This window comes from Calliphora vicina, chromosome 1, assembly GCF_958450345.1.
Source record: "Calliphora vicina chromosome 1, idCalVici1.1, whole genome shotgun sequence".
Lineage (NCBI taxonomy): Eukaryota > Metazoa > Arthropoda > Insecta > Diptera > Calliphoridae > Calliphora > Calliphora vicina.
Window position 1 is genome coordinate 54,223,368 of NC_088780.1, and position 15,986 is coordinate 54,239,353.

General features: G+C 26.0%; 1 protein-coding gene across 1 annotated transcript in view; it reads left to right on the forward strand.

Moving 5' to 3' along the window:
- The first annotated feature begins 3,143 nt into the window (after nucleotides 1–3,143).
- Nucleotides 3,144–15,986, forward strand: part of LOC135949096 (myb-like protein Q) — a 33,976-nt gene continuing 21,133 nt past the window's right edge. Inside the window, exon 1 of the mRNA XM_065498556.1 lies at nucleotides 3,144–3,498. Within this exon, the coding sequence (XP_065354628.1) occupies nucleotides 3,417–3,498 (82 nt within the window). The 5' untranslated portion in view covers nucleotides 3,144–3,416. The remainder of the gene's footprint in view (nucleotides 3,499–15,986) is intronic.

Genomic DNA, 15,986 nt, shown 5'->3' on the forward strand with positions numbered 1-15,986 from the left:
AAAACATTCCAACCACTTCATTCTAAATATTTGTTAAGAAGTATTGGCCAAGCGTTGTCATAATATAATATTACAATTTCATTTCTGGCCGAATATTCTGGGCGTTTTTCGGCAAATGTATAGGTTCCCTATGAAAGTCTGGTCAGATTTAAGCAGCTCATAATAGATAAGACACTTTTGCTCCCACCAAATACCTTAGCATCATGGATATTTGGCTATAGTATCGATTCGGCTGGTTGGCCGGTCTTCACATACGATATCTTATGCTTCGAGTTATCGTAATGGATAAATTTTTCATCACAAGTAAAAATTTAATTTTATACCCTTCAAGCATCATTTCGGACATGCAAAATCCTCTTTAAAGGAACCTCGGCTTCAATTCGTATGGTACTCAATTTCCCTTCATTTGGATGAATCCTGCTACTTTAAAGTTTTTTGGAAATTGAAAAATCACCACTTCTGAATCACACAAACCATCTCTCGCACATTAAAACTGACGGAACATATTCACCATAAGCTTTGGTGATCCATCGGTGTGCTTCAGTGGCACTTTTTTTAAATTAAAAAGTAAAGCATATCTTCGCGCATATGATGATTCGTTGGTACAAAATTCGACATTTTCGAAGAATAAATGACAGATATACCCTTCCAAATGACATATAAGTTATTAAAAAATAAACAGCATTCAAAAGATACGCCATCTATAATAAATTCTTCATTTTGAGTCGTACACCCAATAATATAGTCTCAAATACATCTTCTCATTCATTAAGAAGAATTATATATCTGTTTGGAACCTAATCAGTTTGGTATCTCCGGATCTCATTGGATCAACCAATGAGCCACCCATTTTTGAATAGACATTTAATAGATTTTCGATAATTTTACAAATTTAGTTAGCGCACATTTCTGCAACTGAGTAGCAGAAAAGACAACTAGTAAACCTGCCCCAATGGAAAACAATATAAAAATTCACCACGAAACCCAAATTATATGGGTATCTGTGGCAGAAAGATTTTATATTGCAACAAAATTACTATACTTTTCTTACTAATTTTGTCATCTTTCCAGCCACTAATAGCAAATCATGGATTAGAGGATATAGGAAGTTCCTAGGACTTGAGAATATAGAAGAGAGACCATATATAATAAGTAAGAATGTTATATTCGACTGTGCTGAATCTTGAATACCCATCATCAATATGTGACAATAAAATATTATTCTAATATATGGGTTATATGGGGGTTATATAGACAGATCCTCACAAAAGTTAGTAGAAAGATTTAAGCAGCTCAAACTGTATTCCTTGGGGACATACATACATATGTATGTGGACTAGGTGAAATCATGGCCCATTTTCAATGCCAGACAAACTTTATCAACAGAGAGTATTTGTGGAGAATATCAGCCAGCTAGCTCCTTTTGTTCAACAGACAGATGGACTATATCGTGAGGTATAAAAGCATAAGCAAACAAAAGTCTTTTTTATTCCAAAGGACAACAATATTTCTACTGAATATTTAAAATCAATTATTTCGATATGTGTTAAATGTTGTAAATCCAGAAGTAAAGAAGTTTCCAATAAGTGCTGGTCGATGTTGAAAGTCTTTGGCAGCCAATTCATTTCAACGCCTTCTATCAATTCTTTAGTTTATTAAACTGTCACTGATGCGAAATTACCATTGCAAGTTACACGATTTGCTTATATGGGACGACTCCGACCTACCCAAGGCTTACCACATTTTCTACCCAAAATTCAAAATTCTCTCAAATTCAATGTCACATTCTATATAAAGTCGCTTAGTTACATTGGCCTATCAAACATATTTAGTCATCTGAACCTCCTATATACTTTTGTGAATAAACGACCAATATTTCGATGTATTACAAACGAAATAACTAAAAAATACAAAACCAGTTTGTTGACGGTGAGTAGTAAAATCGCTACATTGACTTTGATACTCGTATTTATAAAGAGAAAGAAAGAAAGCATTTCTCTCAGCAACAACAAGAATAACAAACAATGAAAGCCAAACAAACAAAAAAAAAACACACAATCAAAAACTTACAACAACGTGGTTTGTTGTGAAGCTTTGAGATACAGAAACACTGGCGCACACATACGACAGTGGTACACACACCAGTAACTTCTATGCAGTCTTCTTTCTGTCTTCTTGCTACTTGCTGAGACGACTTCTACTGTTAGTGGATGAATGATTATAAATATTTTTTTTATGGTTTTTGCTTCTTTCGCTTTTTGTTAAAGCTGTGTCTTTCGTGCAAGTTTCTTCTTTCGTTTTAAGCTGGCGTTTGTTTGGGGAGTTTTTCTGTTGCCGTTGCTGTTGTAAAATGTAACCAAGCGAAAGCCTTCACACTGGTCTAGTCTGGTCTTGAAGAAACATTATGAAATTGAAATGAAATGAAATTCAAATGTATGAGTGTGTGTGCGTGTGTTTGTGTTTAGTTATATGTGTATCTTCTAGCTGAGCTTGTGGTAACTGAAAGTGTTCATCCAAGTTTAAACGTTGTCTTGTTGAGGATAAGCATGGTTTTCACTGTCGCACGCAAAACAGACGTATCACGAGTGTCGAACCAAACGTTACGTTCAAATTTTGGTGTTCTCCAATAACAATAACAAAACTAAACACAAGAAACATACAAAATTCAAATAAAAGACCAGAATTTCAAATAATATAGAAACAAAAAACCAAGAAATTTATATAAAAAGTGAAATTTTCTAAAACATAAGAAACAAGTTCAAAAAATAAAACAAATCAAAGAAATATTTTGTGTAAAAAAATAAAAAAAATATTGAAAATTCTTTTTAGAACCCCTACAAAAATTATAACAACAATCAACATGTGTTTGACTAAACATTTTAGAATTTTATAAAAAAACCCTTTTCTTTTAAAAAAAAACCAACAACAACAAAATTTAAGTAAAAAATTGGCTTGAATATTGGAAAAAAAGTAAAAATTTAAACACAATTAAAATACATACACATACATACATACAACAAAAAGTAAAAGTGAAAGTGTTAAAGAAAAAGTGTCGACAGCAACAGAAAGAAAGAAATACATACAAGAATTTTTATTACTAATGAACTTAATTGGGATTACTACCAACACTACAACCAACCACCACAACAACAACAACTACAACATAATTCATCTAAAGGATTAATTTATTTATTACCATTAGCAGCAGCATCATTTTGTGGATTATTTCATTTTCACTTGTAAAATCTCTTTCACACACACACACACAAACTCTTTTCTTTTCCTTTTTTAAAATATTTTTCTTCACCGAACCCTGATAAAACTTCCTTTTTCGCCTTAAGAAAAAGAAGTTTTAAACCTACAAAATTATCAACATTTTGCCTTTACATTTGGATACCAAATTCTCACCATCCACGATGGACTTGGCGTCAGCCACTGACATCATGGCACCCGGTAGTGTTGTCAATGCCAATTGCCAATATTCGACCAGATATTGCTGTAAGTGCATATTTATTTTTCATTTCTTCTTATATTTTATTACAAAATTACTAACAAATAATATTCAAAATTAACAAATAACATGACATTCAAGAAATTTAAAATTTCAAAGAAAAATATATTTTAGATAATTTAAGGAAACTTTGATTTTTGTTAAAAAAAAGTTTCAAATTTTAATAGTATTTTCGTTTTCAAAACGAAAATAATATTTATTCTTGAGAATTTTTGTTTGAAATCTTCTTTAAATTTCACTCAAAATTTTTTATGTAAAAATTAGATTTTTTCCAAAAACTTTTCTTTATAAATCCCTGAAAATATAGAATTTTTAATGAAATTATGACAAATTTTTAATTGAAAAAAAAAATTAAATGGAAAATTTTTTTATAGAAAAAATTCTTGTATACAATTGAAAAATGTATCCAAATAAAACCAAAAAATTCTTAAGGACAATCAAAATTTTTGTTAATTTATTAAGGTTCTTCAAACAAATTAGATTTTCGTTTAAAAAACAAGGCATTACAATATTTTGTTACATAAAATTCTTCTATCATTACAAAAACATTTTCTGGGACATTTTTAATAATAGAAATCACTTCTGTCGTTTTTAATTGTATCCAGAACTTGCCAGGCGAAAACTATAACTTTATTTGCTTAAGCTTTTGCTGTTAATAGAAAACATGTTTGCTTTTTGTAATAAAACTCCTTGACTAAAAAGCTTTAAGCTATGAATAAAACTTTTACAGCTGAAAACAAATTTTTATATCTACACAATTTATTTATTTTGTTAAATACAATTTACATCCAGTACTTTCTTAATATCGCATGTTTTATTGAAATTAAACCTTAACACACATAAAAGCTATAGAAAAGTTTATTCGTTTATATTGAAATATATTTCTAGCTAAATTTTCGCGAAAAGAAAATCTTGGAATTTCAGTTTTTTTTTCAATTAAAGGTCAAAAACAATAAAGCTTTTAATTGAATACGTGAATTTTTGTTCATATAAAAATAAGCTTTTCAATCTGGAAAAGAGTAGAAATTAAAAGAAAATGTAATTGAAATATTTTAGATTTAATCAAGTTAATGTTTTTTGAGACAACGTTTTTTCAATATTAACTTTAATACCCAACTCTTTGAAATATGTTTGAATACCTGAAACCGAATATATTTGCCAGTTTTGAACTTTAGACACTTTAGATTCTTAGAAATCAAAATATATGTTTTCTAATTTCTTTCTTTAAAGAGTGAAAATTCTAAATATTAGATTTAATTCCGATAAACTTTGTGTTCACTTTTTCATCCAATTTAATACCATTTTAAAAAAGTACTTCATTTGAGATAAATTTTTGTATTATTACCAAAAATATTTAAATGTTTTTAGATTCTATATCATTTATATATTAATTTTATCATGTTTGGTACTAAATCAAAAAAGTACCAAAATTTAGTACTTTGGTACTTTTTATAAAATTATGTTTTATATACTATATTTGATCACATTTTACGCAAAATTAAAAAGCATTTCTTTTATTAGTCAGTTTTTGTTTAATTTTTGCTACTATTCCGAAACTCCTATGTTATCCCTTTTTAATAGCATTTTTTTGGAAAAAAGTACTTTATTTGAAAAAGATTATATTATTTTTATTAAAAATAATTAGATCTTTTAGATTCTTTGCAGTTTATAAACATATTTTTTCATATTTGGTACTAAATGAAAAAAGTACCAAATTTTAGTACTTTGGTACTTTTTGTAAAATAATACTTTTTTACATATTTTATCATATTTTACCCAAAAATAAAAAACATTTCATTTATTATTCAGTTTTTGTTTAATATTTTGCATAATGTCAGAAACTGCTATGTTCAAGTTACCCCCTTTTTAATAACTTTTTTCAAAAAGTACTTTATTTGAAAACGATTTTGGTATTTGTATGGAAAATACATAGTTGTTTTAGATTCCTTGCAGTTTATAAACATATTTTTTTCATATTTGGTACTAAATCAGAAAAGTACTTAAATTTAGTACTTGGTACTTTTTGTAAAATTATGTTTTTATATATATTTTATCACATTTTACGCAAAACTAAAAAGCATTTCTTTCATAATTCAGTTTATGTTTAATTTTTGATACAATTCCAAAAATTTGTAAAAAAGTACTTTATTTGAAAACGATTTTGGTATTTTTATGAAAAATAATTAGATGATGTTTTAGATGGTCTGCAGTTTATAAACTTATTTTTCATATTTGGTACCAAATCAGAAAAGTACCTAAATTTAGTACTTTGGTACTTTTTGTAAAATTATGTTGTTTTATACATATTTTTTCTTATTTTGTTAAAAATCTAACAGTATTTTTAATTTATTATTGTGTAAATTAATATATTTCCACATATTTGGAACAAAAATAAAGTAAAATTTGGATTTTTTACTAACATTTTGTATTTGGTAGCTTTTTTTCGAAAACATGATGAAATATGTTTAATTTTTTCATATTTGGTACAAAATAAACAAAAAAGTCAAATAACTATTTTTGGAGATACAAATTTTTTTTAGTAAGATTTAGTTATTATCTGCCAAAGAGAAAACCTTTTCCCAAAAGGCGTTAGTAAAGCTAAAGATATTATACAAATTAAACTATAGAGAACTGAGAATTATAAAAATTAATAAACAAAAATTAATTCTTTCAATTTTTTACTTTAGTTCTTTGGCACTTTTTGTAAAATCATTCGTACTGTTTGGTACTAAATTTAGAGTTAACTAAATTTAGTACTTTGGTACTTTTCGTAATATCTTGCCTTTTTGGCAGAAATTAGGTAATTGTATATGATATAATGAAATTTATACTGTTTTTTCATATATGGTACTAAATTAAGAAATATCTTAATTTAGTACTTTGGTACTATTATAAAAATCATGAATTTTATTAATTTATGCCTATAAAATGTAAAAAACTACTAAATAATTTATGGAAAAAGATAAGTCATTTTTAAAATTTAGAATGTAATTCTCTTTTCCTTTGCCTTGTCTAATACCTGCCTCCCTTTTAAGTTTCTTTTAATCTGGATTTTTTCAGTTAATTAAAATTTTAAAATTTAACCTTTGATTTGAAACCGAAAACGTTAACATGCAACTCATTAATCACAGTAAGCTACCAAAAAATAACAAACAAGACTTGACAAAACTCTATACCCAACACTGGCCAATAAACTAAATAAAGTACGTAGTATAAGTATGAATTCGACAATTTTATCACTTTAACACACAATCATCAATTCAAGCATAAATGTGGCATGTTGTTGAATGAAGATGATGATGATGGTGGTGTGGTGTGGTGGTGGTACCAGTACAACGTAAACTGCTATACAAACCGTACTCACATGCCACATGTTGCTGAACAACAAGTGGCTTGGAACCACATTTATTTCATTTTACACACAGCAAAAGAAATTTTCTTTTTTTCACAAAAATGTGTTGGAATATAAAATCCACTAGAGTCGCTTTTATATATTTTTTTTGTACCAAACATTGAAGAAGTAGAAGGAAAGTTTTTATTCAAAGTTTTTTTTTATTTGTAGAGGTAGTTTCTTGCTGTTTTTTATGAGCGTATTTAACATACGAACTGTTAAACATTCAATAGCTGAATGTTGATCGTAATTTTTCTGGTTTTCTGAACAATGAATGATACACATGGAAAAACAATTTAGCTTTTATAAGCCAGTACATTTAAGGTACGATGAGGAGAGTAAATACAGAAGAGGGCAATATGTTGAGGGCAGTTGTTTTATAATTAAAATTAAACAAAAAAGAACAAGATTTTGTAATTTGGTACCAAACTAAAAAAGTATTTAAATTTGTTACTTTTTAAAAAATCATGATTTTTAAACATAAAATATGTACTAAAAATATTATATAATTTTTATTAAAATACCATTCTAAAATAAGGTATCAAAAAAAGTACTTAAGACGTTTTAAAAAGTGCTTTTCATTTAATAATAGAAAACTTTTTTTTTTTGGTCGAAAAACTAAAAAGTACCAAAATTATGTATTTTGTTAATTTTTCTAAAATCACTTTATTTACTATTTTAAACCTATAAATAGTACTTTTTATAACTTTTTAAGTATTTTGTAAAAAAAAAAATGTCCAGTTTTTAATATCTTTACATATTTGGTACTAAAAAAAATGTACCTAAATTTGGTACTTTTTATATATATATATTTAAAGTACATTCTTAGTGCTGTAATAATTTCTATATATATTTTTATATATTTATTACAAAACAAAAAAGTACCAACATTTAGTACTTTTGTACTTTTTACAAAATAATGAATTTTACAAAAATATAAAAAAAATAAAAATACAAACTTATATAATAATAAAAATACCAATTTAACACGAACGTACTATAGATGATGTAAAAGGTACTTTAAACAAATGTACTTTTCATTTTATAATAGATAAATCTTTAATAATTTCATTAATTTATAATAATTTGGAATATTTGTATAAAAAATTACCAAAATGCAAACTTTTGGTACTTTTTGTGAAATCACTTTTCTTTCATTTTAAACCTTTTATATTTTATGAAAAAAAATTGTTAAAATTTAAATTTATTTTCCATATTTAGTACTAAAATGAAAACCACTCTAAATATCGCTTGTTTTACTTATATGGTACTAAACAAAAATGGACCAGTACTTTGCTACATTTTGTAACATTATGTTTTTTATTTATTTCTACAAGTAAAAAGAAATGCTCTTAAAATTTCAATTCATTTTCCATATTTAGTACTAAAACGGAAAAGTACCAAAATTAAGTTCTTTGGTACTTTTTTCAAAATCACGTACTCGCGTAATCAAGTACTTTTTATAACGTCTTAATTATTTTATTAAAAAAAACTCTATATATCACTAGATTTACTTGAATGGTACTAAACAAAAATGGACCAGTACTTTGCTACATTTTGTAACATCATGTTTTTTATTTATTTCTACACTTAAAAAGAAATGCTCTTAAAATTTCAATTAATTTTCCATATTTAGTACTAAAACGGAAAAGTACCAAAATTAAGTAGGTACTATGGTATTTTTTGCAAAATCAGGTTTTTTACTAATTTAAACATATTAAAGTACTTTCTATAACGTCCTAATTATTTATTAAAAAATTCAAATATTTCACTTGATTTAAGTACTAAACAAAGATGGGCTTGTAACTTCATGGTTTTTTTTTTATTAATTTCTGCATGTAAAATCAAATGCTCTTAAAATTTCAATTTATTTTCCATATTTAGTACTAAAACGAAAAAGTACCAAAAGTAAGTACTATGGTACTTTTTGCAAAATCACGTTTTTTACTAATTTAAACATATTAAAGTACTTTTTATAAAGTCTTAATTATTTTATTTAAAAAACTCTAAAATATTTTAATTGGTTTACTTATTTGGTACTAAACAAAAATGAACCAAAATGTAGTACTTTATTAGTACATTTTGTAATATCATGTTTTTTATTTATTTATTTCTACATGTAAAAAGTTAGAAATGCTCTAAAAATTTAAATTTATTTTTCATATTTAGTACTTCAACGACAAAGTACTTTTGGGAAAAAACATATCTAAATTTAATGGTTGTATTTTCCTTAAAATAAACCACCAATTAACAAGTAATAAACAAAATATATGTGATGGCTTTAAATAACTAGGAGACAATAACTAATTATTTAGAAGAATAAAAATCAGGTGCCCTTAATCACATCACCCTGAGTGTTTATATGCTAAAGATGACTTTAAAGCTGGTATCACTAGTAAAGCCATTGTACAGTGAATGCGTTTATAAAATGCCACAAAAAAAAAAGAAAATAAAATGTGAACAGAAAACAACAATACACAAAAAAAAAATTGTTCAAAAATAAAAAATAAAAGAAATGTTGCTACTCTGGTTGCTTCTTCGTTTCTACACACAAACACTTAGAAATGCAAGAGTATCTGTGTGAGTGTAACTCTAAGCTTTAATAGTAAAATATTTCTATCTTGTTTCTGAACATTTTACCTTCGTACTCGCATTGTCTATCTAAGTGAGTGTATAGAAAATTTTATAATTTTTTTTTATTTTTATTTAATGTTTCTACTATTCAATACAAACAGATACAGATTGTTAATGTTTTTTTTTTCATTTCTACAATACTTTTTTTTTCTATGTATTTTTTTAAACAAAAAGAAAGAAAGAAAAAAAAAAACTTTTGCTAAACGTACGACACGAAGAATATTAATGGGTGAAAGTTGTTGCTTACGATCGTTCCGTCCGTATCTTGTGCCTGAGTGAGTGTGTATCTATGTGTCTAGAGTATAAAATATACTTTACTCTAGTATAACAATCATTTTCAGTTTATTTTATTTCATTTCTTTACTATTCCAAATGTTCACAAGATACTTTTACGAGTTGTTAAGAGGTTTTTTTGTGGCTTCAGCCAGGTTTTCTTTACGATTTTCTTGACATTTTCTTTAGCTTTGAAACCCCTTCTTCAGATTTTTCAACTTGAAATATAACTTCTTGGTTTTTAAAGTAGCTGTGTGTGGGAGTTTATTTTCTTGATTTTTTTCATATTCAATTTCCAGTTATTTGTTTAATCTATTATTTTTTATTTTTTTTTTTTTTGGTATAGAAGTTGACATCCTGTTGCCTACACTTTCTTCTTGCCATTATTTTTACTTTCTTATTGTTGCAGTGGCAATTGTGTTGCTTGGTTTTTATTATTTTTTCTATAAAAATTTATCTATTTCTTTGACCTAAAAAGTGTTTGAGAGTGGTATGTAAATGTTAAAGGCTTAAAGTAATGGGAATTTGTTTGTCTTTAGGGGCATTTATTATAAAAAATATAGGACGCAGTTTATAGCAAAAGATCATTAATAAACAGATGAACTTTCAAAGATTCTTAAAGTTAAATAAATAGAAAACTTTTTAAATCATACAAAATCAAAAATCTAGCTATGTATAGAAATATAAAAATTTCAATTATGCTAAAAATGCCTATTTAAATGTTTTAATTAGAAATTTTAAAGAGTAACACAGCACCTTATAAATGCTGCTAAACTCAATAAAATTAAACTCTTAAAATTAGCTAGTTGCTCCAAAATAAAGTAAAAGAAAATATTTTCTATTTCCTAAACATATAAACCTTCTTCTGAACTAATTCATGTGCAAATATATTTTCTATTATCACTTTTATAGAATTGCCGCAAGTAAAAGTTCTCTTTAATTTATTCCACCAGTTGTTACAATTTCAGCCCAGATTTTTCTTCCCACCTATTCACACTCAATTGCTAATTATTTTTAACAACAAAGGGAAATTGAAATAAAATATTTGCTAAAATTTTTGTTTTGTCACCTTTTTTTATACTGTGAGATTCTTTTCAAAGTTGGTCGGTTTGCTGTATGTTTCTAAAAGTGTTTTACGTAAATTGTTTGTGTCTACAAAAAATGAAAGTAAATTTCATATTTGAGCAATTAGTTAAAGTTATTAAAATGTAAATATTACAAGATATTTACTAGACATTTGTTCTGGGTATTTCTCAAAAAATTTTTAAAAAATAAATATAGAAAAGGTTTTTCTATCTTCAAACTTTAAAAAAGCACTAAACTAATTTGAAAAAAAAAATATTTTAAGAAATCAAAACGTTAGTAGACAGAGAAACGAAACGATCGGTAAGAGTTTTTAAATTGTATTGCAGTTTGAAAAACTATTCAAGAGTTATCAAAAACTGTATAACAGTTTCAATAGATTCTAAAACTGACTTAAAATATGCGGGATTTTTTTAAAATTTTTAGCTTTTATTTTGAAACAGTTGTACAATATAAATTTATTCAAAATATTGGACTTTTCCCATATTTCTGGCAACAAATGGGTTCCGAGCCAAAAGAACTGCTCAACTTTTGAGGCCAAGAACGAATCAAGCCAATATCTGATACTCTGTTCTAAAGTTAAGCGTATCCCAGACGGGGCATAATCTGGACTATAAAGTGGGTGAGGCAAAACTTCCTAACCACTTCATTTTAAATAGTTTTTAATGGATATTACAATATGTGGCCGAGCATTGACATGGTGGAATATTAAGTTTTCATGTCTGGCCGCATATTCTGAGCATTTATCGGCTAATGCTCTCTTCATGTGAATTATTTTCGTTCGGTCAAGATTTCCTGTGATGGTTTGGTCAGATTTCATCGCCTCATAATATATGGGACCCTTTTGCTCCCACCAAATACAGGGCATTACTTTAGCTCCATGGTAGTTGGATTTGGTGTCGATTCGACTGGTTGATCGAGCTTCACATACGATCTCTTACGCTTCGGACTCATTTTTCATCGCATGTAATAATTCGGTGGAAAAATAATTTTCTTTTATATCGTTCAAGCTTAATTTCGGACATGCAAAATCGTCTTTCTCGACTTCAATTCTTATGTTGGAAATTGCTATTTCCCTACTGTTGGAAATTGCTGCTTTAGTTTGACAATAATCTTTAAGGAGTAATGCCTCCAATTCTTCAAACTTTTTAGGCTGGCCTGGGCGATATTTGTCTTGCTTGCCAAAATCACTACTTCTAAACAGCACAATTTTGATGTATTGTGGTTCCAGTAGTACAAATATGGTCCAAATTTTAAATTCTATGAAGAAGTTTTTTGTAAAATGATTGAATTTCGAAAACATTTTCCCCATGCTATGTACAAATTTCCACATATATATTGCGTTTTAATCGGCTCAGTAGTTTCGCAGTTATAATAAAAAATTGAAGCAAAAAATATATTTTTTACAAGAAAAAAACAATTTTTTTGTTTTAAAAAAAATGTTGAAAAATCGAAAACGGCAGAAATTGTTGAGATTTATTACTTTATCGCAAAGCTACATGTAATAGGAATAAAATAAGATATCGATCATAAAAATCGATGGATTCTTTTCGAATTTATTCACAATTAAATGAATTGGCTCATTTTCACAAAATTGTACGTACTTACAAGCATGTACTTTGAGTGTTAATTTTACATGTGTTTTGTAATTGTAACAAAAAAACAATTATGTGCAGAAATGTCTAACAAATTTTCTTAACAAAATCTATCCATAGAATTGACAAAATTTTACCATTTTTGTACTTAGATAGCCATGATGCATCAAATCTATACAATGGTTAGTCAAGCCTTTTTTGCTGTTGACCTGTGTAATTAGTCTACATGATATTTGGACGTTCGATTAAAAACATTCATTTGCATATTAATTCGTCCCCTAGACATGACTTTAAATTCTGCAGAGTATGTATCATTTATGAATTATCTACAAAAAATTGATCGACTGATTTCTTATACAAAATCAATCGATTGTTTCAATATTGAATGAATAAATGAATAATCTTTATCGAAAGCTTATTAGATTGTACTTGAATCCCTATAAATTGTGACACTATATTGATAAAATATCATAAACACTTAAGCATTAGGTAAAATATTATAAAACACTTAATTTTACTTAAAGAATCTTGTCCCTAGTAACCAATTTCCCTCTCCGTAAAATACTCCAATAAAGAAATTATTTATTTTACCCAAAAAAAAAGAAACAACAAACAGTTTTTAAGATCTGACTAGTTTTTGTTAAAAATTTCTATACAAATCAAGCAAAAGTTATGGGTTTAGTTTTATAATTATTTACAAAAAAAAGGGTATCAAAAGGTGTTGGTGTAAATCAAAATGAAAACAAAAATCTTTTTGTTAATAAAAATTGTGGTTGGTTGGTTGTTTATTTGTTTGTATGTTGGTGTTAGTTAAACATTCAACTTTTTTTTTCTTAAGCTTCAACAAATTTTTTTATTGTGTAAAGTGAAAGTTTTTTTGTGTTGTTGTATATTCAACACTGGTTTAGTAAAGTAGTTGTTGTTGTAGTTGGTAGTGCATTTAAACTTAAGCACACACACACTCACAGTGATATGCTTTTTATATAAGATAATGTAGCTGTAGTGGTAAAATGATGATAAGAATTTTAATTTCGCTGCGTTTCAGGTTTGTTTCTTAACTCTTACGTTTTTGTTTTCAAGAGTGTGTGTGTGAATGTGTTTTCTTTTGCTTTACATTTGATTTCAAGCCATAAGATAATGAAGAATGCGTTGGTTTTCAGTTTTTGTTGATTTTTTTTATTTTTTTATTAATAATTTTTACTTTTTCTTAGCCGTTGTTTCTTTTTGATTTTATTTCTTTATTTTAAGCTTTTCGTTTTAAATCATGTTATTTTTAGCTTTATTATTGTTTTTTTTTCTTTTGTTATGCTTTAATCATTTTAGTTTTGTTGTGTTTTTTTTTTGTTAATTTGCTATAGAAAATAAAAGTGAATTGTAAATTAAGAGTTTTTGGTTGGTTTTTTTTTGGTTTTTATATACAATACTTTTGTGTCTTGTTTTATTATTAACCATAGAAAAGAGAAATTTCTTTTTGGTTTTTTTTATAATTAGTGGAATCCTTGCTTTGATTTTATGGATTCTTTAGCTGGTTTTAGCCATTTTCCTTTTTATTTTATTTAATAATGTTACATAAATTTGTAACGTTGAATTTGTTTTTTATATTATTTATGTTTACTTTTAATTACCAGCGCCGCCGTTAATTAAAATTTAAAAGTTTAACAATTTCGTTGTTTTGCTAAAATGTTTGAAATCAGTTAAATATAATGAATTTTAATTTTCTGAAATACACAAGTATTTTCTTTCCCATATTAACATTGCTTTTTGTTAAGTATTTAAGTATTTTTTTCAATGTAGTTAATTACTCTAACAAAGTTGTTAATTTACCAAAGAAATTGTTAAAAGAAATCTTAAAGATTTCAGCAATTTCGTTACAGAAATAAAGACATTTTGTGGAATTGAAAGCTGCAAATTGTTTTTTATTTATTTTAAGATTTAAAGACATTTTCTTTCGTTTTAATTTATTAATTTAAGGCAATTAAATTTAATGAAATATAAATTTGTATATGCTACAGGTTTTACGCAAACAAATTATAAAGAAAATTTTAAGTTTTATTTTAAATTAAATTTCATAATGCCTTAATTGCTATATTAAATGATAAATTTTAGTAAACTAAATGAAAATAGATTTATTTTTACGAATAAAATCTTGAAAAATCTATGTGTATTTCTCTAGCAAATATTTGTTTTAAATTTTTATAAAATGCTGTTTTAAAATATCTGCAAATTCGAAAAATGGTGAAAAAATTAAAAAAAAAAATATATATGTTTTCTAGAGAAATATTCACTGATTTCTCAAAGTTGGTTAAAAATATATATATACCATTCGAAAGGACTCAGTTTCTTCTTTCTAAATCCGCCGATAAACTTTATATCAGTTGATATTTAACTGAAGTTTTTTTATCAAATTTCAAAATAAGATTCTTGGTGTACTCGACAGATTTTACCAGAAAACTGTATCACTTCCCAGGAATTTCTACAGCATTTATTTTGTATCTTTGTTTTTCATATTTTATTATATTGTATTATTGTGCGATATGGAAACAAGTACTTTTTAGCTAAAAACAAATAAATAAAAAACTTATAGTTGAATTTTCTTTAACAAATATACAAAATTACTAATTTACAACATTCTCTTGTTAAAAATAAGTCATTTGGTAAAATAGTACTTTTTTCAAAAAAGTACCTCAAAAAAAGTACCTTTTTCAAAAAAGTACTTTTTCGCAAAAATGCTTATTTTTGCTTTCTAACAACAACAAAATAATTTTTATCACGTCAAGACTTATCATAGCTCTATTTCGTAAAAGTACTTTTATAAAAAATTTAAATTTAAAAAAAAAGAAAACAGCATTCTCAATTTAATTAGATTACTAAATTTAAAAATCATATTTTAAACATTTTGATTAAATTTCATTATTTTGCGGTATTATCGAATAGCAGAGAAACATGAAGAAACCGAGTCTTTTGAAAAAAAAATACTTTTTAGCGAAAAAAAAACTATTCTAATAATACCTATTAGCTTAATTACTTATAAAAAATACAAAATAATTGTTTCAGAGTGTTTTCAAGTTAAAACTGATCTGTATTCCAAAACCGTACTTTTTTCGAAAAAGTACTTTTAAAAAGTACTTTTTTAGAAAAAATCCTATTTTTGCTTTCTAACAATAACAAAATAACTTATCACGTTAAGACTTTTTATAACATGAGAAAAAATCGTATCTACAAAATTGATCGATAATTTTAATTATTAATAGAAAACAAAAATTAAGTTTCTGTTTTAAATCTTTCGTTTTCGCTCTCTTTTAGTTAATGGCCAAATCAAGTTTTAAATTTTTTGTTTTCTATTTCAATGAATTTAATTTTCTGTAATATTTAATTTTTAGTTTAAATTACTTCATGAGTCATTCTTTGGCATTTGTCCGATTATGTTTAATTTAAATTGAATTTAGCCATAAATATATTTGAAGGTTTTAACTAGAAAAGTAAGGTGTGAAATGAATTC